At 37.6% G+C, this 26581-nt stretch overlaps 1 protein-coding gene across 6 annotated transcripts in view; it reads right to left on the bottom strand.

Moving 5' to 3' along the window:
* The window catches only part of TTLL7 (tubulin tyrosine ligase like 7), a 172064-nt gene that overhangs the window by 107185 nt on the left and 38298 nt on the right, over positions 1-26581 (bottom strand). For all 6 annotated transcript variants that reach the window (XM_084873208.1, XM_084873211.1, XM_084873213.1 and 3 more), the window contains exons 2-9: positions 18511-18706; positions 18203-18334; positions 15388-15509; positions 14540-14607; positions 11442-11600; positions 7486-7702; positions 4743-4907; positions 107-265 (exon numbers count right to left, since the gene is read on the bottom strand). In XM_084873208.1, coding sequence (XP_084729334.1) covers positions 107-265; positions 4743-4907; positions 7486-7702; positions 11442-11600; positions 14540-14607; positions 15388-15509; positions 18203-18334; positions 18511-18535 — 1047 coding nt within the window. In that variant the 5' untranslated portion in view covers positions 18536-18706. The remainder of the gene's footprint in view (positions 1-106; positions 266-4742; positions 4908-7485; positions 7703-11441; positions 11601-14539; positions 14608-15387; positions 15510-18202; positions 18335-18510; positions 18707-26581) is intronic.

Here is a 26581-nt window from a genome sequence, read left to right as displayed (position 1 = left end):
TTCAGGCCTCTTTCTGCTCAGTCAATGAGACAACAGTGCCAAGTACACATTTAAAAACATATGGCTTAATACACAGTGATAACATCTCTTCTTAAAAGTGCCTTACCTCCAGAAGCCACGGCTTTAGCTTTCTGTCCAACAAAATATCAAATCCCAGGACTTCGAAGCAGACACTTTCACTCCCCGGAGGCTGCCCAGGTCTGCACATCCGGTAAGCATGCAGGACATGAGGCTCTGCCACAATGAGAGTCTTAACAACCAATTCCTACAAGCACAGATTTTTAAAAGGTGAAAATGCCTTATTTCTTCCTCATTTACACATGTGGCAATGAGGCAGTGGTTCTCAACCTTTCTAATGCCGCGACGCTTTAATACAGTTCCTCATGTGGTGGTGACCCCCAAGCATAAAATTATTTTCGTTGCTACTTCATCACTGTAATTTTGCTACTATTAATGAATCATAATGTAAATATCTGTGTTTTCTGATGGTCAAAGGCGACCCTGCTAGCGGTTGTAACCCACAGGTTTAGAACTGCTGCTGTAGAGAACAGCTGCTGTAGAGCCTAAGACCATCAGATATTTACATTACAATTCATAAGAGTAGCAAAATTACAGTTATGAAGTAGCAACGAAAATAATTTTATGGTTGAGGGTCACCACCACATGAGGAACTGTATTAAAGCGTCACGGCATTAGAAAGGTTGAGAACCACTGCTAAGGTCTGGACTTACAAACTAGCCCTGGGGCATCTAGCCCCCCACTGCCCGGACTTCTCCCCATCCAACTCTTCCTGGTCCCGCTAAGCTCCCGCCACACTTGTCTCCTCTGGAATCATCCCAGTAACTGTTCCCTCTGCTTGGGACATTCTTCTCCCCCTATGCCTATGTCTGGATCCTTGATATTCAGATTAGCCATCTCTGACCCGGAATCAGAACCACCACCCAACATCCCTTCCTGCATAACTTCGCAGCACAGAACCAGCCGACGGTTCCCTTGTTTTGTTAGAGCAGGGTCCTTGTGTGTCTGGTTTACAGCCCCATTGCAGTGCCTACCATAGTACCTCACATTTAATAGATGCTCAAAAATGTTTGTGAACAAATGTGTAAAAATTTCACAAACGACATGACAGGCCATCCACTTGGACATCGGCTGGAAAGAGCGAGGAGAGAATCCCGGAGAGCTGGGTTTCTTTGTGCAGTGATGCAATACTGCCAGTGAGTGAGCTGGCTGTCATCATTTCTGTGAGGACACAGAATATGATGGGGCTGAGTTACTGATGCCAATAGAGCAAAAAGTTGTTGAACTGAAGTTGGAGAACAAGCTATGAATTGTTGAAAAGCTGTCCCGCTGGTTTTTGCTTAGCCAGATGTCGGCAACCTGCGGCTCCAGAGCCGCATGCGGCTCTTTTGAAGCTTTACCGCAGCTCCGACAACTTGCAAGCCTGTGTGAAAATGAAGGTAACGTCTTACAGCCCTGATGTGCTGACACTGTGCACTGAGGTTCAGGAGCAAAAATCCCATTAACCAGGTAAATTAAATATTTTAATTAGCTATTAATTTGCAAAAATATATTTTACATTGTTAAGTGAAAAACTCCTTTTTTTCTTCAGATTGACAGCTAACTGCACGATCCGGTATATAGCATTAAGGTAAGAAATAATATATGCAGTGTTATATTTGTTTTAAATGTCGCAATGGTTTTGTGGCTCCCAGGTTTTTTTTTCTTTCAGAAACGGGTCCAAGTGGCTCTTTATGTCTTAAAGGTTGCAGACCCCTGGCTTAGACTATATTGTCTTTGGAACTGCCTCTCCACAGGTACTGTTGCCAAATGTAAACTGGCAATAGCAATAATACCTGCTGCAAAAGAGTGACAAAAGGACAAAGTGAGACTCCAGGTGAAACTCATGGTATAGCGACCAGAACACATTAACCTGAACTAAGTGTTAGCAGCTTAACTAAAATTACTGTTACAGTTATTCTATTATTCCACTAGAAGTCCATCTCATACGTCAGGTCAGACACAAAATCCTACTACCTGCTGGGCGCAATATTTAATGATATGGGAGAAGAAAATGGAAGACAGAAATTAATCTCACTGATACCCAGAATCTCAACCCAGCTGCTATCTGGAAGTAAGAGTCAGAGATACCATGAGGTTGTTTTCAGAAAATTGTATTCAAAATAACAAATTAAAGGTAACGCCAAAGAATTTAAAGATAAAAGACAAAAAGCATTCCATATAAATCTTTGGAGATATTACTAAAACAACTGGAGAGTAAAAAAAAAAGCTAAAACCTTGGCTATTAAGTGTCTGTGTAGAACAAGACAGTGGGGGGAATTAATAGACCCTGCTTACCAATCTCTCCTTTTTTTTTTTTTTAGAAAGGCAAGCTTGCAGGTATATATGAAATCAGGAGTGATATAACCAAGCACAAATCAAATTTCACCAATTCTTTCCTGTGTCATTGCTTTGAAATATGATTTGTAGACTTGTACACAAAATATACAAAAAGGCGGCGTTCAGTAAAGATGGTTTTATGAATGATTACAATCATTTTTAATCTGATTTTCTACTCATTATTAAGTAGCACAAAAACACATTTCTTTGCTTCATAGAAGGTATTGCTAGTTTTTAGATATAGGCAGTTACTTTTATTACTCCCAAAAGAGAGATAATTTTTTAAAAGCCTTAAGTTAAATTCATAAAATTTATAAACTATAACATAAAGATAAAAATCTACTACATTTTTCCTTTTCCACCTCCTCCTAACATTGTTTTTATAAAATAGTATTTTGTTGACACCTTTAACAAAGAGATCTATATAAAGTACATGTAATTCTGAATAAAGACAAAATTTTAAATAACTAAATAAATGCAGAAGATCTGACAAGATAAATGTAAGAAATGTACTTGGAAAAAATAATTTATTAAGTGTTAAGTAAATAATAGACTCACATTGGTCATGTGTACATCATAACTGAAAGCTATACTATAAGCTTTCACAGAAAAGTCAATTGCCTAACCTACTAATAATATTAGCCTTACTTCTATACCTTCTCCAAATTTAATCATGAGGGAAAAGTACCACTTACAAGCTCATGATACTCACTTTTCTCTGATTGATTCTCTCTATACATACTTCACCAAGGCAGCCCAACAGGTGCCACCTTTTCACAAAGATATTCCCATATGGACATGAAATATTTGGTAAAGAAAAAAAGAATATCAGAGGGGATATAAAGTTTCCTTGGTCTCACTATGCTAATCATCAAATAGCCCACTCATTAAATCATCCAGTTAATATAATGTATGATCTTCCATCAAAGAGCTACCGCCCCAAAATAAACTTCTCAACTCTGATTCTTCTGATCCACACTGGTAATAAATCTATCATTAGAACATTTTTTTTGTTCTGGTCATTCCACCATAACAGTCGCTTAGGCTTTTATTAGATATATTATTTGTCCCCAAAGAAAAGCCAAATCAAATTCTATAGCCCTAATCACATTATTTTCAATAGATAAAGTCTTCTAACTTGGAATACCATTTTAATACTTCTGCTAGGATTAATAAAGGGTCTGTTTCACCAAAGTTACCTTCTAATATCTTTTTTTCTCATTACCTTTACTTTTTGGAATTTCATCCACTGCCATGGCGTTACATATCAATTGCAGCACAAACACATTTCTGATCTTTCTGCCTGAGACAGCATTTTAGGTTTAACACATCTAAAGTAAAATTCATCATCATAGCCTCACGGACTTTTAAAAACTTAGTTCGGAAGTCAATGCCTCCAAGAAGTCCTCCTCTCTCACCACCCACCCAAAGCTACTGTATGTGGTTTCCTCTGCCTCCCACAGAATCCACTGCTGCCTCTGCTGTTGTGCTTGCTACACTGCATTTTAATAACAATTTTTGTGCTGGTTTTTCCTGCCAAACTCTAAGTTTTTCAAGAACTGGAGGAGTAACTTATAAACCTTCAATTTATCAGCCAGAGATAGGCTTATATTATGAGTTCAATAAATGTTTATTGGATAAAGGAATGAATAAAGAAATAAATAAGTAAAACTATTTTCCCTCATCTGCAAAACTAAGTTCTAAATCTTTTCAAAAATAAATTCCTTCCTATTCTATGTCAGATAATGCCAAACTCATTCTCCCTCTGAGTACTTCTCTCCCATTCTGAACATTCAATTAATCCCCACATTTACCTCATTGCCACCCCTTTATTGTGTCCAGTTTAGGCCGTTCTTTTCACTAAAAGTACTCCCAAAGGCTCTTTTACCTACTCTGGGTCTTCACTCTAACAACCCATCCCACACCCTTTTTCAGATTTACCTTTTAGTGCATAGTGCTTGACCTTATTATTCTCCTCCCTTAAAAACTGGACGTTAAGCCTTGATTATCAGACCTGAAATTTAGCTTCTACATATCTTTCCAGCCATAACCCTTCATGCCTCTCCCACAAATACCAAATGTACCAACCTGCACCACTTACCAGTACTCTCACACCTCTCCACGCTTTTACTTATGTTTTCACCTCCACCTAGAATTCCCTCTCCCATCCCTAGCAGTGAAAATACTACTTATCTATCAAGGTCCATCCCAAATTCTACTTCCTTCATGAAAACATACCTTATCTGCCCAATCTAATACAATCTGCTCTTTATTTAAAATGCTTGGCGATCCTTTAATTTAATCTGAGGAAAGACAGTCATAATTGTGGAATAGTATACTCTTACTGAAATGTCACTCCAAAACTTGGCAACATCATGTTGATTTGCTTGCAGGAATTCTGTAAACCATTTGATGGAGCGTTTGCTGCCCTTGTTTTCTGTCTCATCCCTTTCAAAACGCTCATTGTGTTTGTTCACAGAGTAGTTTGTCAGGTGCATGTATAACTGGGTCTGTAACAAGTAAGAACCAAAGGTATCACCTATGAGGCTCTAGAACCGTGAGATTTCACAAAAATAAAAGTATCCAAAGATGAAAGATAATTTTAAAGTTTAAAATATACAGATTGACAATTTCATGATTACTTTGATAATTTCCAAATTAAATGGAATGGCACATTTCCCTTAACATGATTTTGTAATCTATGTCTGCCACAGAGAGCATTAAAGTAACAAGAATCTACAGAGTAATCAAATGAAAATGTGAAATTATGCATTGCCAAGCAAGAAAAATGCTCTTTCTATGTCTTTACAAAGAAAAATTTAAAAATGAAAGCTCAAGTAAGTAGCATCAACCAAGAGACAAGACTAGCAAGCACAGCCTCTGCCCCCATCCTGATGGGGAGGCCACTGTAACTCTTTAACAAGGCAGAGTGAGTGCTTTTAGCAGACAATGCTGTTCCCCACGCAGTGCTGTAGTGTCTGAATGATCAACAGCACATTTACGGTGCTCCATATTGGAACTGTTTTGTCTTTGTCTCTTTAGATCCTTATGTTTGCTGACAGTTTTTTCTCAAATAAACTTGAAAAAAAAAATGGCTCCTTACTGATCTCCCATGAACATTCGAGTCTATAAATCCTACTCTCATGATCCATCTCCCTCAGGTGACTTTAAGTAGCACTGTTGCATCACAATGAATATATGCTTCATGAACATGATTAGTATTTTGGCTTATTAATAACTAAGTATATTCATGTCACATTTTTCACTGCTGTTACTTAGGTCTACAATCTTATTAGTAAAATCTTTGAAGCAAATATGCAGAACTCCTCGTTTGAATTATATGTGCCCACCACTAATTAAGAATTTATTTTTTTCATTTACTACACAATATTTAAGGAGCCCCTACCACCAGATCCCTTTTTCTTCCTCTGCCAGGTTTACAAATTTTATTTAATTCATTGAACATACTAACATTTATGATCAGCCCTTATTATTGAATTTTGAAAATATAACCATTCTTTTTTTTCCACTACTTTTTTCTTTTTTTAGAGAGAGAGGAAAGGAGAGGGAGGGGGGGATAAAGGGAGGAGGAGGAGGAGGAAGAGGAGAGAGAGAGAAAAGAGAAAGGAGAGAGAGAAGAAAGAGAAGAGAGAGAGAGAGAAAGAGAGAGAGAGAGAGATTTTTTGTTCCCCTTATGCATTCATTGTTTGATTCTTGTATGTGTCCTGACCAGGGATTGAACCATAGCTAGGGCAAAATATGACCATTCTTAACAGAGTTAATTATGTACATAATATTGGAAGAAAACAATAACCAGGCCTTTGACAAAAGGGGAAACAATTCTAAAAAAATGATTAGAAGTTAACTAAACTTTTACTTTTAGTTAATAAATCAACAAATACAAGAAATAAAAGATCGTTTTATATAAACTATAAGTTATAGTTTATTACTTTATGGAAAAATATATTACATTTCAGTTTATTAGACTTGAAAATCACAAAGAAACAGACCATTTATGTCTCTGTTTCACATTTGCTCAGTGTAAATTTACAATCTTTTCTTTATTCCAGCAAAAATAAGTAACTCTACTTTCTGATATCTTTTGCTTCCTCTGTTTCACATACTTTCTCCCACATTCTATGTGTTTAAACTGTAACTCTTATACAACAGTATAAACACTGTGCAAGAACAGCATCCTCCTTGAGGAACTGAATACAAGCTAGCCATTTTGTACTCAACTACATAAACATTTTATCTACACTTCCCAGTGGCATCTTATTTTTTTATTTATGGTTATAGAAAAATAATTTCTATCCAGGGCTACTGCATACACACATGTGCTTAGAAATCTAACCTTGTGCTTGCAGGGGGACAACTCTTGCTGATTAGCCTTCCTGGAGTGGATACCGTTTTATATTTGATTTTTCCCAAAGCTGTCTACAGATTGGAAGTAATCTTGTTTGTACATGCAATCATTCTAGACCAGCAATTTCAACCGTTCTCATCTCATGGCACATAGAAACTAATTACTAAATTTCTGCAGCACAACAAAAATATCATTTCTTGCCAATCTGACAAAAAAAAATAAGTATAATTTTGATTTATTCACAACTGGACAAGCTATTGTTGTGCTGCCTATTGTCATTTTTGCATTTGATAATCTTAGGGCAAAGAAGTTAATGCCTCTGACTAGTCAGTCAGGTATTGAATGTTTTAAAATTTTCTGTGGCACTTCAGTTGAAAATGGTTGTTCTAGATCAGGGATGGGGAATGTCCAGCCCGAGGGTTGCATAAGGCTTGTGAAATCATTTGGTCTGGCCCTGCCAAGGCATTAGGGGTGAGTTAATTAAATGCTTGACTAAATATAGCAGGCTAATTTTTAAGTTGATAATTTTGTATGTCCTATGAATGATGTTATAAATATCCAATTGGCCCTTGGCAGAAAAAAGGTTCCCCACCCCTGTTCTAGACTATAAGAACCTAAGACAAGTAACTTTCATTCATATAACCTTTAGATATAATGGGTTCTTTAAAAGGTACATGTTGAATCTATGAATCAAATCATAGATTCTGTTTGGTATCACTTACCAAATTGGACTCATTAGGTGGAATATACTTCTCAGTTCCCATTCGCACAAGTCCATCGTGGTAGAGAAATACTTTTAGTGGATCACATGATGTTACCAGAATGTAAATTCGTAAATCAAACTTGTAACCTTCCATTAGGAAAGGCTTGTCAATGTATTCTTGAACAATCAAATGATCCTGAGATGGAAGTTTGTCACCATTTCTTATCAAAGAAATCCTAAGTTTAGAAAAAGAATCAAAAGAACAATTTAATATGGAGTCTACATGTTTATAAAATTATAGCTAATACTCAAGAAGAATACAGAGGAATGGGTAACTCCAAAGTCTGTGCCTTCACAAAAGCAGTGAATTGCAAAACAATAGAAATAAGAAAGTTGTCAGAATCAACTTTTCTGGAATTCTGGAAACTAACCAAAAGCTTGTAACAACCAAGGATCACTTAATCAAAAAATAAGTTAAAATAAAATTAAAATGAACTCTCAGCTGAATCTATGTAAAACAGCTTTGTGGCATTTTAACTTACTCTGGTACCAACTCTCTACCCCCAGCTCACCAGTGGGCTTGAACAACAGGCATGTTTCCAGTAATGGTTCTGATTCTAGAGGGAGCAGAATAGACCAAATTCTGATGGTTGCCTTTTTTTTAACCTGTGTAGTGGCTCCCTGGAGGACCTCAAAGGGCTTGCTTTTGTCTTGCCTAACTGGAAACTCTCCCCAGGCTGAGGCAGCTACTTAGGGAGGCAATTATGGAGAACATTTAATTCCAAGAAGATCAATGAACTCTAAGTAGGACAAACTCAAAGAGATCCACGCTGAGACACATAATCAAACTGTCAAAAGCCAAGGCAGAGAGTCTTGAAAGCAGCAAGGTTAAAGCTACTCTTCATGTCCAAGAAATCCTCAATAACATAAAGAATTGATTTCTCATCAGAAACAATGGAGGTCAAAAGACAGTGGAATGACATATTCAAAGAGCTGACAGAAAAAGAAAAAAGAATGTTTAACCAATAATTCTATAGCTGGCAAAACTATTCAAAATTAAAGAAGAAATTAAGATGCTCCCAGATAAACAAAAACTGAGGGAGTTTCTTGCTAGTACATCTGGCCTACAAGAAATGCTAAAGAGAATCCTTCAGGCAAAACAAAATGACACTAGATAGTAAGTCAAATACACACAAAGAAATAAAGTTCACCACTAAAGTTGATTCATGGTAAATATAAAAGTCACTACCCACGTTTCCGCGAAAATAAGACATCCTCCGAAAATAAGACCTAGCACATAGAAAGATAAGACATCCCCTGAAAATAAGACCTAGCGCAACTTTGGGAGAAAAAAATTAATATAAGACACTGTCTTATTTTTGGGGAAACAGGGTATTAGTATAGTTTAGGTTTGTAACTCCTCAATGTTCCTATATTATTTAAAACATAACTGCATAACCAGTAATTACTAGTAAAATCTATGTTATTGGACATACAATGAACAGGTTGTATTTTGTGACAAGTGGGAGTAAAGCTATAAAAGATCAGGATTTTTTGTGTTTTGTTGTTGTTTTTTAATTTTTGGAAGTAAAATGATGTTAAACCAAACAAGACTGCTATAAATTGAGATATTAATTGTAATCCCAGAGTAACAACTAAAAAAAAATAAAAATATATATAGTTAAATAAATGACAAGAAAATTAGATTGGTACACTAGAAAATCCTATATAATAAAAAGATAATATGCAAATTGACCCTCACACCCTCACAATATGGCTGCCTACTACCAGGCCAGCAGGGGATTTAGTGAGGAACATCCAAATGACTGAACAAGCAGGCTGCAGGGGCAACCAGCCGGCAGTAGGGTTAGTGATGGATGAACAAACGACTGAACAGCAGACTGTGTGGGGCAACCAGGCCGGCAGGGGATCAGTTAGGGGTAACCAGGCCGGCAGGGAGAAGGCAGTTGGGGGCGACCAGGCCGGCAGCAGGGGGCAGTTAGGAGCAATCAGGCAGGCAGGCAGAGGCTGGCAGGGGGGCAATTGGGGGCAACCAAGCCTGTGGGGGGGCGGGGGGCAGTAAGGGGTGACCAGGCTGGCTGTGGGGGGCAGTTAGGGGAGACCAGACAGGCAAGCAGGTGAGCAGTTAGGAGCCAGCGGTCCTGCATTGGAGAGGGTGCAGGCAGGGCTGAGGGGGGAACCTCCCCATGCACGAATTCCATGCACCAGGCCTCTAGTAAACATATGTATCCACCAACAGTGCTCCAAAATATATGAAGCAAAAACTGATAGAATTCAAAGTAGATGTAGGTAGTTCAACAATAACAACTGGAGTGTTCAACAGCCTACTTTCAACAATGGAGAGGACAATCAAACAAAAGATCAGCAAGGAAATGGATATACTCCACAGAGGGCAGAGGTGTCCTTTACCTACTCGCTGCATTACATGAGATAAACCCAGCAGCACAGTGTGCTTTTTCAGCTATTTTTCATACTGTCGTCAAATCAGATTAATACTTCTGTATAATGTTTTACCCCTGAGTATAAATATATATATATATATATATATATATATATATATATATATATAATTTTTAACAAGAAAATTGAGAAAAATGTGAACTTCAATTATACCCCCAAAATTTTTCCTTTGAGACTAACATACAGCACCAACTTTACATTAAACAATTAACATAAAATTCCCACTAATATTACATGTTTATTTTTTAAACTAGTAAACCACAGTTAAAAATAATGTCTGATTAAATTATTATTGAAAATTAAAGGGAAATTTGTTGAACAGCTACATTTCCCAAAACCTTTTTTCCCCAAAGTATTTAAAACAAAAGATCAAAATGACTCGAGTTTTTATTAAAAGCAGACTAAGTTACATTTTTTTTTAAAGTACATTGAAGAAAACTAACATAAGAAAGTAAAAGGAAAGAAATATAAATTATATAATCTTTTCTCAGCTAGCATGTCTACTATTTGGTACTTTAGCTTAATGTATTCTACTTATTCTCAGTCCAATCACCATGGATACATAGAGATAAAAACGAGCAAAACAGAGACCGACTCGTAGCTAGAGAGCAGGCCGTCAGCTGGGAAGGGGGTTTTGGGAGGCTGAAAAGGTGGAGGGAGTGAACATAAAAGAGAAAAGACTCATGGACATGGACTACAGTGAGGTGACTGAATGGGAGAGGGGAGCTGGGGAAGTTGGAGAAGGGTATAGGGGGGATAAATGTGATGGGCAGAGACTTGGCCTGAAGTGGTGAACACACAATACAGTGTACAGATAATAAGTTGTTGAATTTTGCACCTCAGATCTGTATAATTTTGTTAATCGGTGTCACCCCAATAAATTTAATAAAAGGAAAAAATGTATTTGTAAAGCAAAGAAGACACGTGTAAGAGTAACTCCCTTCCCATTTTTCTCTCCAAGTGAATTTAGCTCTGTGGTATCCACTGAATTTTATTCTCCAAGATTATATAAAATTATTACAAATGCAAATTTTGTTTAAAAAACAGCAAGGATCAGAATCCTATTTTATCCTGTTTTTCATATTAGTACTCAACCATGAGTGAATACTCACATTTATTCTCCCACCCTCCAACTACACACACATACACACTCTAGAGGTCCAGTGCACGAATTTGTGCACGGGTGGGGTCTGGTCGACTGGGGGGAGGGGACCAGAAGGTTGGCTAGCTGGCCCTGACCTCAATTGGAATAGGGAGGCAAGATCAGGGGTAAGGCAAGATCAGGGGTAAGGTAGGATGCAGGGAGGGACCACCAGAGGGCTGCAGGAGATTGGCTGGCCACAGTGCACATCATAGTAACTGGTCTTTCCAGTCATTCTGATCACTTGGCTTTTATGTATGTATATATATATATATATATATATATATATATATATATAGATATAGATATAGATATAGATATAGATATATAATTCACAGGTGAAAAATACCTACCCATGACCCATTGCACCATTAGCTGGCTTTACTATAAAAGTTTTCTGCTTTCTTTTTTTCTTCAATTCTTTCATGTAGTTCTGGAATTGAGTATATTCAGCAGGGAAGATCCATGTTCGAGGAATAAAGGTATAATCCAGAGGCCGGCACTTGATCATTCTGTTAGAGATAGTATAAAAAGCAATATCTATTCAAACTTTTCTAAATTTTCTTCCAGTGATCCTGACATTTACTACAAGAATTTAAAGCCTTCTACTTATTTATTGATTCATTCAGCAGATGTCTATTAAGCATCTATTAAGTGCTAGGCACTCTTCTAGACACTGGTGATACATCAATTTAAAAAAAATAGACACAGTTCTCTGTCCTATGTACTAATTTACTTATTAGTAAATCAAACATATATTTGAGTACATACTATGTGCCAGGCACTGAGGATATAAGCTAATATGGCTTTTTTTAAAAAAAGAAATTTACATATAGGATATTAATTATATGCAATGTAATAGAGGTAATAAAGGCATATAAAGCAAGATAACATGGGAAAAGTCACTAACTATTCCTCAGGAATGGGGATTGGCAGTAGGAAATAGCTCATGACCAGGTGCCACTTATATTGCTTCTTTAAAGATGATTTTGAGTCCTCTGGGTCACCTATAGCGAGCAGTTTTGATTGCCTATTACTCTGGTGTTTTTTGGAGTTTAATTCCTTTTATAAGAAAACTATGTGAAACCTTTAGTCAGTACAGGTTTTATTTCTGTGAACTATACATGTTTATACATGTGATTTTATGGCTACAATGCATGTCCTAGTATTTTTGTATTTGCTATAAATCAGGCTGCATATTTGATACATACCTTAAAGATAATACTCAGTATCAAATGTTTACTTTTTTGTTGTTTTTAATCCTCACCTTAAGGATATTCTTTCCATTGATTTTTTAGAGAGGGTGGGAGGAAGAGAAGAAGGAAGGTAGAGAGAGAGAAACATTGATGTGAGAGAAACACATTGATTGGTTGCCTCCTGCATGCACCCCAACAGGGCCTTGGATTGAACTTGCAACCCACATACATGCCCTTGTCTGGGAATCGAACCCACAACCCTTCAGTGCATAGGCTGATGCTCTAACCACTGTGAAACATCATACAGGGCTAAATGTTTATTTTTGATGAATCCCAAATGTTAACTAGTTTGTATACATTGATTCTTAATAAAAATAAATTAAGAGAATTATTTTAAAATATTATATATTAAAATCTGATTATTTAAAAAGTGTCTTTTTAATAAATGTATGCCAAGTCTTTTAATAGGTGAGAAAATAATGTAACAGATATTATCCCCAAATAAAATTAGGAGAAACTAAAATGAAACCATAGAATGTAGTATGCAGAGAGGTAGGACCTAAATCTACAATTTAGTTGACCACCACAGCTGGAAGTTCATACAGTTACCATATTTCAAGTGTTCTTTCAAGAGAACCCTGTAAGAAAGTTATGTTTCTATTATGACAAAGGATATAATTACCAACTCTATGTGTCAAGCCCAGATTAAGCCAACAAGCTAAATTATCTTGGTACATTATTTATTGATTTCAGAGAAAGGAAAGGAAAGAGATAGAAACATCAATGATGAGAGAGAATCACTGATCAACTGCCTCCTGCACACACATACCCTCCCACTGGAGGTCAAGCTCACAATCTGGGCATGTGCCCTCACTGGGAATCGAACCATGACCTGATGGTTCATGAGTCGATGCTCAACCACTGAGCAACAGCAGCCAGACTATTTATTATATTTTTAATAACAATATAAAATCAGATCAAGTTAAAACTTTAATTAGAATAATATACTTTTAAATTAACCATGTAGTATTTATGAATAACATTCTTTCACATCTATCCTTGGAAAAAATTAAAGCACACAAATATTCAAGATAAACATTTTTAATTCCTATACACTTTTCAATATCCATATCAATTTCATTCTTCCAGAAAGCCTTCCCTCTTCACTCAAAAATAATCTCTCCCACTATCGTGGTCACCACCAACCTTTGACTCTACCTCTAACGTGGCACCATAAAACTGTACTGTATGTGTCAGCCTTCCTCCTTACTAAAATGTGAGTTCTAGGGAGGGACAAGGCCTTATTTATCTAGTTTACCTCACAGCTTGCAGTTTCTAGGAGGAAAAGTAAGCATTCAAAAATATATGTTGAGTGGATGGATGTCTAAACTTTCACTTGGGTACATACAGATATTTCATTAATTGTACACACAATCTTACTAACATTTCTCTGTGAAAGATTTCTCTTAAAATTTTTCTCAATTTATCAGTCAAGTTTCTTAAACTAAAATAATCTATTCAGTAGAGTTATAAACTGCATAAAAATTCTACAATTCATTCGGTACTTGAATACCTGTGAACTGTTTTTCCCATAAAAGCAGATTGTTCCTCTAAACAGTGGCCTCGGAAATAAATGTACGTGCATGTATATTCCTGGAGGGGCATGTACAGTGTGGGGCAAAAGTAGGTTTACAATTGAGGTTTATAATTGTTCATATGGAAAAATACAATAAATAACAACGCAAGAATGAACAGTGTTTCACAAACTTACAACTGTAAACTTATGTTTGCCCCACCCTGTATAAATGTGGTCTATGTGTGTGTGTGTGTGCTCACACACATCTACTACAGTGCCTGGCACATGTTAGATGCTCACTAACCAGTATATGAATACAGATGCACACACACAATAATGCAACAGATTAGATCCTGCAGGGTTTAAATGAAAATAAATAAGAACATATTGAATAAAAAGTAAAAAGAACGCTGAGATTCTAAAACCCAAGTTTCTGCTCTAGCTCTGATACCAACTCTGTGTTGACTTTGTACAAGATATTTCTCTGACCCTCGGTTACCACCTCAGCAAAGTGCAGGAATAGAACCCAAGAACTTTTCAGACCCTCCTAGATCTAAAATTGTCTCTCTTCCATCAAAATATCATTTCAAATGAATGTAACTTTGTAAAAGATAGCACTCTAATATTCAAAATGTAAATTTATAACAGATTTATTCTATTATAAGAAAATGAAGATTACTTGGTCATATTTCTTGCTAAGAAATCTTTCCTACAGATCTCCCCCATTCCTGGAAAATGGTTGATTCTCTGGAAAATAAAAAGGTAAATATTAATACCCTCATTGATTTAATGAATAGAGTCATTTATACTATTATACAGTTACCACCATCTTTTACTTTTCGTGTTTTAATAAACTGAAAATATTTAAGTTAAATGACCTATAATTAATTAAAGAATCTATAGTAATTGATTATGTAGAGAATAAAATTGCACAATTTTAAAGAAGTCAAAAAGGGTGTTTATAATGACATTAAAGTTACAATTTTTGGTGTTGAATAACTGGTAATTATCTAAATTATCTTTTACATTCTAAATGTACAATATTCATACAGATGAGCATTGCAGAAAAACTAGTGAACATGGACTTATTTTCTTTTACCCTCTATACTAATGGAAGAACTGCATGAAATGTGAACTGTCCAAAATTCCATGCATTTGACTTTTTTAATATGTTTTTAACGCATCCTAAAAAATTAAAGAATGAAGCCAGATATATAATGGACATGGAATTGCCAGGCCGTGGTCTCTCTAGGCAACCTATTCCACATGACTCCTCTTTAAGCATAATGCAAAACACCAGTTTAGTAAAGGTTTTCTTCTATCAATTCTTACTTAAAGGTGCAAAGAGGTTAAAAGTTAGTATATCTGAAAGGATGCAGACTCCATGCAAAGTCAGTACTGCACAGCAACAAAACAGGCTATTCAGGTGAGAGTGTCAACATAGCAAGAACCTCATCTAAAGAAAAGTACGAGGGAGTGCGTGTAGCTTTCCTAATGGCCACTGAGAGGCCACGGCTCCCTCCCCACCTGGTAGTTTTGCAGCTCTGCGATCTTCTCCTGCTGGACCGCAGCGTCACACCATATCAGGTTACTCGTTTCATCCTCGTCTGAAGCTTTCATAAATCCCATTTCATCTATTACTAAACGAACTGCAAGTCAAAGGTTAAGTGAAACCAAAATTAAAATCCTTCTGAAATATATCCAATGGGGAAACATATTTTGATATGTACACATTTTAGCTCAAAGTATTTTGTTGGCAAAATATCCATTAGTTAGAGCATAACCTTATTTTGAGTTATAACAATTCATCCAGGGCCAGATTATACTCAGCGGTAACTGAGAACTGTTTTTAGGTTGCACCCAAAGTCCTCAGAGATTTAACAGGGACACGACACTGTGAAAGAGCGCAGTGATTATTCACAGCACAAGGAGAGCATATGCACAGCTGAGACAACACCTCTATCAGCAAAATGTACTTTCCTGGCTTTTTCATGACCTTGGGCTGGGTACAAAAGGGAAAAGGGAAAAATAGCCCCTGGTCATTAGATCATTAGACCTAAGCTACACTTTCCACCTCCCTAGTTCCAATTATTTTTAGCAATTAAAACCAAGTCAGCATGTTGACTCAGGATGCAAAATTAAAAAAAAAAGAAAGAAGAAAGAAAGAAAGAAAGAGAGAAAGAGAAAGAGAGAGAGAGAGAGAGAAAGAGAGAGAGAGAGAGAGAGAGAGAGAGAGAGAGAGAGAGAGAGAGAGAGAGAGAAAGAAAGAAAGAAAGAAAGAAAGAAAGAAAGAAAGAAAGAAAGAAAGAAAGAAAGAAAGAAAGAAGTCTCTGCACAGATTCAGAAACTGGCTCTCTCCTATCTGCAAACCCTCTAATCTTACCAGGAGGAAAAAAATGTGCTCAGAGGAAAGCTTGTTTTTTAGTACAAAATTTAAAGACTCTTCTCTAATTTAGATATGATAATTAACATATCGACATTTTTCTTCCAATAAGTTTCAAGTTCCTTCTTGCCTACAATAGAGGTAAGCAAAATACTTATTTTTAAAAGTTTTACTGATATCCACTACGAGGAGAAATGGTACAAAGCAATCAATTGTCTGAATTTATTTGGCTCAAGTATGATACTGATGAGCAAACTTTTGTTGGTCTCAAATCCTGGGGACTCTTGTTTGTTTTGCAGCTGAGGAAAAAGAAAGAACTTTTTATGCAACAGAGCCTAGAACACAGGCATAAAAGAGGACAGTGACTGGCGGTGGATGAGGTCGAGGAGGGCATTGTGAGCTGAAGATGCTGTTTGGCATGAGAGGCTGTCTGAAGGGCAGGTGAATGTAAGAAAGAGTCAGGGAAAGAGCTGTTCCTCTCTCATCTGCCACAGCCCACAGGCAGCTGTGGCATCCTGGGGGCTCAGGAGCTGCTGTGCCCCCTAGAGGTCATAGGGAGGGACAGGGCAATAGTGACACAGCCTGGGAGACCCCTTTAACTGGCTCACAGGCAGAAGACAATGAGGTCAGGCCGGCAGCTCGGGAGCAGACCTGTTCCTGAGGACATGAGGCGCATTGTGTGGGCCTCTCAGAAATAACTGGGAAGACCTTGATGAGAGAAATGGAGCCAGAATCAGTACGGAGAACACTAATACGCCGTCAGCCCTCTGAGCACTTCCTGGGAAAAGGAGAGGGAACTTCATTTAAACACTCTCCTTTAAATCAAGGTTCCTTATGAACCCTATGAGGAACTTCAAAGTGAGAGGATGAGTTAACACCACCCAGCTATCAATTTTTTAAAATATTTTTTTATTGATTTCAGAGAGGAAGAGAGAGGGAGATAGAGAGAGAGGAACATCAATGATGAGAGAGAATCTCAATCAGCTGCCTCCAACACACCCCATGGGGATCGAGCCCACAACTCGGGCATGTGCCCTGACCCCGGAATCGAACCTCAAAGTCCTACTTCATAGGTCAACGCTCAACCACTGAGCCACACCAGTCTGGCCATCAATCACTTTTACAAAGGCCACCGTACTCTTGTTTTTTCCTTCAGAAAAAAAAACACACTGCAATAAACCTTGACCCTGTCACATCTCGTCCTCTCACACCAACATGCTCAGCATGGTTCCCTCCGAGGAACACCTGTTGGCACAGAGTGTTGGGGGAACTCAGTCCCACTGAAATATTTCACTGATTGCTGCTGAGCTTTGATGAATTAATGTAAATGAAAATGAGATTCTCAAATATTAATAAAGGGTACAAAAATTAATATCCTTGAGGTTCATATGATTTTCCTCAACTCTTTTAATGCAAAATAACTAAGAAAAGAGAAATATTATTTGAGTGCTTGTTATTCAAATGAATTTTACAGTGCTGGGCAAAAGTATCTTAATTTCAGGAATTAATTCTTGTCTGCTACCTACACTACAGACTGTATTTAGACATAAAGACTAGAATTTCATTATTAATAAAAAGCAGCAGCATCATTAAAAGATTTATTTTAAAATGAGAAAAATGTTTTTACTATATGTCAGCTTCTCGTTTTGGTAAAAATCTCAAATTTTAAACTGTTCTTTTTCTATTTAACATTTTAATTTGTTTAATGTTATCATTTTATGCTTTATTTTAACATTGAGTTTAATCAAAATTACTCCATTAATAACTGAAGTTTTTCATTTACACTGATGCTCTATTTGATTATTAACATGATAAATATCTCATTAAAAGTAAAATTTTATAAAAGGCATTTAAAATACATTACATAAAAAAGAATAATTATGAAATTCTACACTTTTTTCAACATCAAATTAGACTTTCCAACAGATATGAAAATCTCATGATTTTGATAAGACCTACCAATTTCAAACTTTGTCCCAGCAACATTGGCTGTAATTGTTCCCTTCTTTTTCTTCTTTCTGACTCTCCTTTTCAGTGTGCTTTGTAAAGGCAGCTCTGTACTCAGATCCAACGCAGAAGGCCCCTGAATAACTTTAAGAGAAATGTAAACCAACCAAATATCATTGAAATAATAAGAATTCCATACCAGAGAACACAAATTTTAAGTTCTGGTTCTTTAAGAATCCCCAATTTTTAATTGTTAAGAACAGCTAGCAGTTACGACCTGTAATCTGTATTCTGTGATGTGATGAAGTCAGTCAGCTTACCTTTTTCTTGAGGCAGAGATGGCATGATTGCCGCGCCAACCAGCAAGCAGTGTGTGCTCCGTACCAAGCTCTCAGGACCTCTGGAAGGCCCGCATTCGTCAAAGATATGGCTCCAAACCACGGGAAGTGCCTGTCATATTATCTGGGTGGACTACTCTGATTTCAGGGCACTGAAGTTATGGGGAAAAAAAGATACCTGTGGGGATTTTAAAACAAAGCCGTTTTAGAAAACAACTTTCATGAAATTTTGTGGTATCTACCAATACTATTTTGAAAATCCAAGTAAAAGTGAAAGTTAATGGACTCAATCAACACATATTTGTTAATTTATTAAACCTTATGTAAAATGCCAGGTGACGGTTGCCTGTCCTAAAAAGTGCAGTCTGGAGACGGGGGTTTTATTTAAGTCACACATCATATTTACATGCAATAAGTAACATGCCATACACAGCTAATGACAACAATAACAATATTCACTACCATTTACTGAACACTGACTGTCTTGGGCCACTGACACTACTGAATCTTTCAACAGCACTATGAGGTAGAAGCTTTTACCCCCGTCTGTCTTACAGATAAGAAAATGGAGCACAGCAAGGAGAAATCCTTACAAAGAAAGTGATCAAGTGAGGGTTGAAATTAACATCTCTCTGATGTCAAAGCCAGTGGGAACCCATACAACCTTCAACCTAATGCCATAAACTTAACTGCGTTTACAATGAAACAGTGCCGGGCGGAGGTCACATGCTGACAAAATGCCGCCCATGCTCCTTTTTAAGGGGTGTGTGATTGGGAAGAGAGCAAGCAGACTATAAAATAAACAACATTTCAGTGATGACTTTAAAAATAAGAGCAATTTTGAGAGGCAGAAAATAGGAGCGGTTGTTACTATGACCATCTTATCTGGGCACACAAAGGAATGAAATAACCATTTTTTATTAAAGAACTAGAGGCCCATTGCATGATATTCGTGCAAAAATAGGCCTTTCTTCCCCTGGCTTCTCTCCCAGCGGCCCAGGAGTTGGCAAGTCCCCGCTCCTGGCCCGCCCAGGAGCCAGCAAGTCCACAGGAGCTAGCAAATCCTCGCTTCTGTACTGAGCATGGCTCCAGTATTTCCCTCTGCCCCGCTTCCCCTCGTAGCAGGCTGCTCCTCACCTACATATCTTTGTTGGGTTAATTTGCATACTCATTCTGATTGGCTGAGTATGTAGTAGAGTTATGGTTAATTTACATGTTTCTCTTTTATTAGGTAAGATTCTTTTGATTTGGCTACACTTTAACATGACCTATATTAAGTTTCACTTATATTTTCATTGTATATATAGGCATCTAGGTATTTATGACCTTACTATATTATACTGCCTACTCTATACTATCTACCTTCCAATTTCTCCCTTCATATTGTAAGAATCATGAGTTCTTGTAAAATGTCTCTAAACATAACGAAAATGTATAAAACATATCATGATAAACAAATGTATTAATATCTTTATCAAGAGATTCCAAGGTTTATTAAAAATTCAGAAATTTTCTACATAAAGTATGATTTATAAACATCACCCCAAATAATCATTATTCATAAGATTCATTTTTAAAGAAATTTTAGAATTAATTTGTTCTCTGGTATCACTTTTATAGAATAATTCTCTAGAATAATTCAAACTCAAAACTACAGAAAGATTACTTATTACAGACCAACTTTGGGCAGGTACTATATTAAAAATCTAAAACATTTCATTATAATATACACTCAATAATGTAGGTATTACTTCCTCAAATGTTCCAGCAATGGAAACGAATGCTAAATAAGTTAAATAAATCAAGGTAAGTATTAATAAATAGAAAACCTAGGCTTTGGACACAATTCTGATTATCCTATTCACCAATTCACTAAGTCCCACTGCATTCAGATACCATACTAATATGGTCACATAGATGTCAAAAAAGTTTGCAGCCCTGTTGCTGTACATACTACAAATATGGTATGTCCTGGAACTTCACAATACTTCAAACCAAACAGTGAGATTACAGTAAATATCCCTAACCTGACCTCAGCTCCAAATTCCAAGCTGAAAGTAGGCTGGATTACTTTTCAGAATAAAAGCTAAGAATACTCTAAAGTTCAGATTGATTTATTTCTGGAAGCTCTCTGATACCTCAGGGAGGGAGCTATGTGTCTTTACAAGTCCTTGTCCAACATCTTGTTACTGGAGTAAACAAAGATCCTCTTATGGTAACAGACTACTTATTACATTGAAAGTAGGTGAAAAAGTCAACAGGAGTTTAAGAACGACGTTTGCCTAATTATACTAGCAATAAAGTAGTATTTGTTATAAACTCTAAAAACATTTTTTTCATTTCTGACTGAAATAATGAGCCAAAGGATTTTGATTTGCATAGTGCTTAAAACAAGAAGTATTATTCCTTCCTTGTTCACACAGGAATTTAAAAGCCTTAAAATTATTCTATCTATTCAAATGCTTTAATTCCATTTATGGTTTGGTGATTAACAATAAAAGTGCTTTAACGAAGTCAAGGACTTAATTCTACCATCCCCATTCTAATCAGTTCACTGTATTCTAAGCAAGAGATTGAGAAGGCAGATTGATCACACCACTCAGATAAGCCATGGCTACCTACTTTCTAAAGTGGAAAGCATGTTCCAGTTATGTCTGAAATCCTTTAGGCCAATGGTTTCTTAAGCTTGGCTGCAGAGCTGAGGGGCTTTTAAAAATCCAGTTCTAAGGCCGAACCTCAGATGCAGGTCGAGCCCAAGCATCGGTATTTCCAAAGCTCTCCAAATGATTCCAGTGTACACCCAAGGTAGACAACCTCTGCTGTAAGCACATAATGGCACTGAAGCAAATAAGAATTCATTATAATATACACAAATGAAATTATTTTTAAAAGCTAAAGAAAACTGTTATAACTGTATTTAAAATTTTTAAAAAGGTCAAGTCCAGCCAGAGTAGTTCAATGGTTGAACATCAAACCAGGAACCAAGAGGTCACTGGTTCAATTACCCATTAGAGCACATGCCCACGCTGCAAGCTGGATTCTCAGGAGGCAGCCTATAGCCGATAAATCTCTCTCTCTCTCTCTCTCTCTCTCTCTCTCTCTCTCTCTCTCTCTCTCTCATCAATGCTTCTATCTCTCTCCCTTCCTCACTCTCTTTAAAAAAAAAAAAAATCAATACTAGAAAATGGTCAAATAAGTTGAAATCGCCTATAAAAATCCTCATGTCTAGTTCAACTAAACAAATTGGGGAAAAGAACTAGGTGATCAACAGAGATCAACTTCTAAGACTAAGAAACAATAGTAGTTTGCAAATAAAGAAACCACTTCCAAAAGGAATCAAGATTTCAAAATGTCAGGCAAATGGTAACCTTGAATGTAGAACTTCACGTGCTACCATGAAAAACAACAGATGCACAAGACTGAAACAACAGCAACAGCAAAAGAATTCCAATCCATTTATCCTGCAATTTTACCCTTCTTCCCACTGAATTTCTACCCAGCACTTAAAATCCAGATAATCTGCTTTTTCCATCAGGTCTGAAGAAATCCACACCCTGGTGAATGCTGTGTATGGGCTCTTCGTAAATATTTGGGAAATTCTGTGTACATAGATTACTAAAATAATCTCACCCAAAAAAAAGTCAATTGGAATCAGAATTAGGGCTAAGTTGAAAATATTTTAAATAATATTAAATAAAAAATGTAATGAAAGCTGTTTTTATGGAGCGGTGGGGAAAGAAAAGAGAACCAGTATAAAACAGTACCTACTCTGTGCTAAGCATTTTCACATACTGTGTATTAAGTCCACCCAATAGGTGCCCCAGTACATGTTATTCCAGTTTTACAGAAAGGAAAACTTAGACTCCTTGGTTAGGTAACTTGCCCAAAGTCACACCAAATAAGTAACAATGAAGTGGTTTGTTTCTAAAGCCCATGTTCCTCCCCACATTTTGTACTACCTTCAAAATTCAGTCTTTACACACAACATATGGAAGATTTCACAAAGAAGTTTGTCTGCTTGACTGGAACTGTTTTATAAGACACAGAATGAGAGTGGGGGACTCAGACTGTGGTTTAAAATGTGGTCAGAGCACAGCGTTGCCTCAGATTGAATCTCTGCTTGGAACACCTGGCAGCTATCCGTATCCCGGATGTTCCCGTTTCTCCTTCACGAAGGTGGTGCATGCAGCTCAACAAACACTATTATGTACCAGGCTCTGTTGTCCGTCAACAAGATGGATAAACGTGTCCTTTCTCTGTTAGCATTTGCATTCCGGTGAGAACAGAGGAAAATAATAATAGTAGACATATTAAGTAAATAAAGAAAATGCTAAGTACTGCAGGGATGGAGGTGGGAAGAACTAGTTAGATCAGGAGTGTGAGAGGAAAAGAAGAGGAAGGTTTTAGATATTGTATACAGACAGGCCTCCTGAGGTACTGACTTGTTTTCACAAGTAGGGTTGATTAAAATATGTGATTATGTACACATGAGCATGTAAGAACATGTGAATGCAAACATGTATGATGGGGAGGGGATAGGGAGACATATTACTTTCTGTGGTATTAAAAAAAAGTCTTAAACCCTCCAACATTGTTATTTTTCCTAAATCCTGGTTTTCTATACACCATATTTCTTTTCTACATTGATTTTTAAGTTACTGTTTTCACAATGACAAAGGGTAGACCAAACATACTCCACGTTGTATGTATATGCTTGTGTTAGTTTGTCAGTTCTCTGCATGGAACAAGGAGGCAGGAAGATCTCAACCCCTCTTTCCACCTTATGTCCCAAGACTGACATTAGATTTGCTCACACTCCTAATGGCTCTCCTTGGTAAGCTTCTAGCTCTTTGGTTTGGGGAATCTAGCTCACCCTCTCCCCCAACCCCCCCCTCCACCCCACACACACACACACACACACACACACACACACACTTCCACACTTGCTATCCTATGTATGACTTTGTTGTTCTCAAAACCCAACCAAAAATATCTTTACTAATCAATACAGTTCACATATTGCTGCAATAAACAGCCCTCAAATCTCAGGAGCTTAAAACTACTAAGGTCTGCCGGGACCGGTTTGGCTCAGTGGATAGAGCGTCGGCCTGCGGACTGAAAGGTCCCGGGTTCGATTCCGGGCAAGGGCATGTACCTTGGTTGCGGGCACATCCCCAGTGGGGGGTGTGCAGGAGGCAGCTGATCGATGATTCTCTCTCATCGATGTTTCTGACTCTCTATCTCTCTCTTCCTCTCTGTGAAAAATCAATAAAATATCTTTAAAAAAAAAAAAAAAAAACTACTAAGGTCTATTTCTTGACCATACTATATAACAACTGAACATTAGCAGGGGTGCTCCACATAGTACAGTCACACAGCAACCCAACCTGTCAGAGCAGTCATCATCCTAACAATGACCAACCACTGTTCCAGAGGTAAAGAAAGTTTTGGAGGAGCTCACACAGGCAACTCATGACACTAAAATTTCTGCTCTTAATTCAATGGTCTGAAGCAATTACATGATCCTAGTCAATGACCCCAACCAACAGTAATTAGAAAGTGTAACCATATAAAAGGACCAATCCTATATTATAAAAAAAAAAAAAATTTAAATTAAAAAAAAGCCAGTAACACTAATAACCACCACAGACTCCAACCTTAATTACTCCCTATTTGAACCTAGCTGTCTATCCCTAGACACTATTTTTTAGTTCTCCATGTGGAGTACTCTCCACTGCTTGGAAAAAAATAGCTGAGACTCTGTACTGTATCCAGTCCACCCCTTGGCTTTATACAGTGGACTGGAAGCCCAGTGCACAAAATTCATGCACAGGTGGGGTCCTAAGGCCTGGCGAGCAATTAGGGCCGATCAGTTTCCCAGTTTCCCCGCCTCCCTATCTCCTCCTTCCCACAACACCCACATGCCGCCACCGTGTGGCTCTCTGCCTCCCCAACCCCTCTCCACCTCCCCCACCCCTCTTTCCCTCACTTCCTGTGTCTGCCACCACCCACCCTTGGTTCCCCATCCCAGCCTGGGGCCCAGCCAAAGGTAGGAACAGGGAGGTTGGCCAGCAGGCTGGGGGCAGCTCCTGCATTGAGCATCTGCCCCCTGGTGGTCAGTGTACATCATAGTGACTGGTCGTTCCAGTCATTCTGTTGTAATGGTGGCTTAGGTTTTATATCCTACACAAGTACCCACCCATTCCTCCCTGAAGCAATAGAGAATAAATGTAATAACTCTTACACAGTTCAGTTTATCTCATCTAGAAGCATCCACAGCTCTTTCCTTTCTCATTTTTATACCAAGACTAAAGGCCCCAGAGATTGGGCCTAAGCTAGCAGTTCAGGGCTCTTGCAGTCCAGGACCCCTCGCTCCTTACTGTAGGAGGGGTTCCCGCCACCACTGCATTTGCCAGCCATGAGCCCAGCTTCTGGCTGAGTGGCGCTCCCCCTGTGGGAGCACACTGACCACCAGGGGGCAGCTCCCGTGTTGAGCATCTGCCTTCTAGTGGTCAGTGCACATCATAGCAACCAGTTCTGGTCATTCCGCTGTAACGGTTGCTTAGGCTTTTATTACATAGATAATAAAAGGCTAATATGCAAATCGACTGAACAGAGGAACAACCAGTCGTTATGATGCACACTAACTACCAGGGGGCAGACACTCAGCACAGGTACTGCCCTTAGTGGTTGGTGTGCTCCCACAAGGGAGCACTGCTCAGCCAAAAGTCATGTTCACGTCTGGTGAGCGTAGCAGTGGTGGTAGAAGCCTCTCCCTGCCTCTGCAGCAGCACTAAGGGTCCCTAGGAGGATGTCCGCCTGCTGGCTTACATCTGCTCCCCTCTGGGCTCCTGGACTGCCAGAGGGCAAAGGCCGGGCTGAGGGACCCCCGCCCCAGTGCACAAATGTCATGCACCGGGCCTCTAGTATATAGATAATTAACTTCTCTGACCTGAGCTGCTATGTATTAAAACAACTATGGTGAAGAAGAAGAATAAGGCAAGGAAGAGGAAGAGGAGGATGGGTTTGATTAAGTCACTTATGGAGACATACTATGTGTCAGGCACTCTTCTAAGTTTTTACATATAAAACTCTGATCTTCCCTACCCTAATAGGTTGTGCTATTATTATCTCCATTCACAGTTATTTAAAGAAAAGAGGAATAATGAACAATTATATTAAAATACAAGTTATAAGAACATTTTAAAATGATAAGTATTCTGCAAATTTGCCTCAAGACAATCCTCTCTGGATTCCTAAACTATAATTATCTGATGAAAGATGTTCCTATTATGACTTAAAAAAATCATAATAATAATACATATAGCAAAAATTATATCCAATTAGGCTTTTACTTTATGGGTAAACTACTCTCCATACACATAATGTATTATTTACAGAAAGGTTATTGCAAGTGGTAATCAGAAATATATTACTTCATGAAAATTATTAAAATAAGGCTGATGATATTTTATGTACAAGTAGTAATAGTTCCAAACATGAATACGACTTTGTCCATTTTTTTTTCTATAATGCCTCATTAATTTCACTACTTAGTCCCAAAACCAAATTTGAGATATTCTTTTTATTTTCAAAGAAATGATGCTTTTCCTTACATGAAAGTAAGAAATGAAAGTGAATAAAACATGTGCCACTTTTTAAACATTAAAATCTGAAGTGTTCTTGCTGTGAATACTACTAGGATTTGATTTAATGTGAGCCCCATACCAGTAGCTTCTTAAACTCTAATATGCATACTAATCACCTGGGAATACCATTAAACCTTAGATTCTGATTCATTAGGTCTGGGGTGAGGCCTAAGAGTCTGCATTTCTATAAATTCTCAGGTATTCTGGTCCACAGATCACACTTTGGTAGTGGAGTTCTAGACCACCACAATGTTTAATACTATAGGGATACAATTTTTTTTTAACTTAAAGCCCTTCTTTATAACATGTCAAATTATAAAACAATTTAAAAATTGATGTGGGTGGGATGAAATTACATCTTAATATTAAAGGGGCCCATGATTCAAAAAAAGTAAAATAGGTTG

The sequence above is a fragment of the Pipistrellus hanaki genome (assembly GCF_964339955.1).
Source record: "Pipistrellus hanaki genome assembly, chromosome: 2".
Lineage (NCBI taxonomy): Eukaryota > Metazoa > Chordata > Mammalia > Chiroptera > Vespertilionidae > Pipistrellus > Pipistrellus hanaki.
This window is presented reverse-complemented; position numbering and strand designations above follow the sequence as displayed.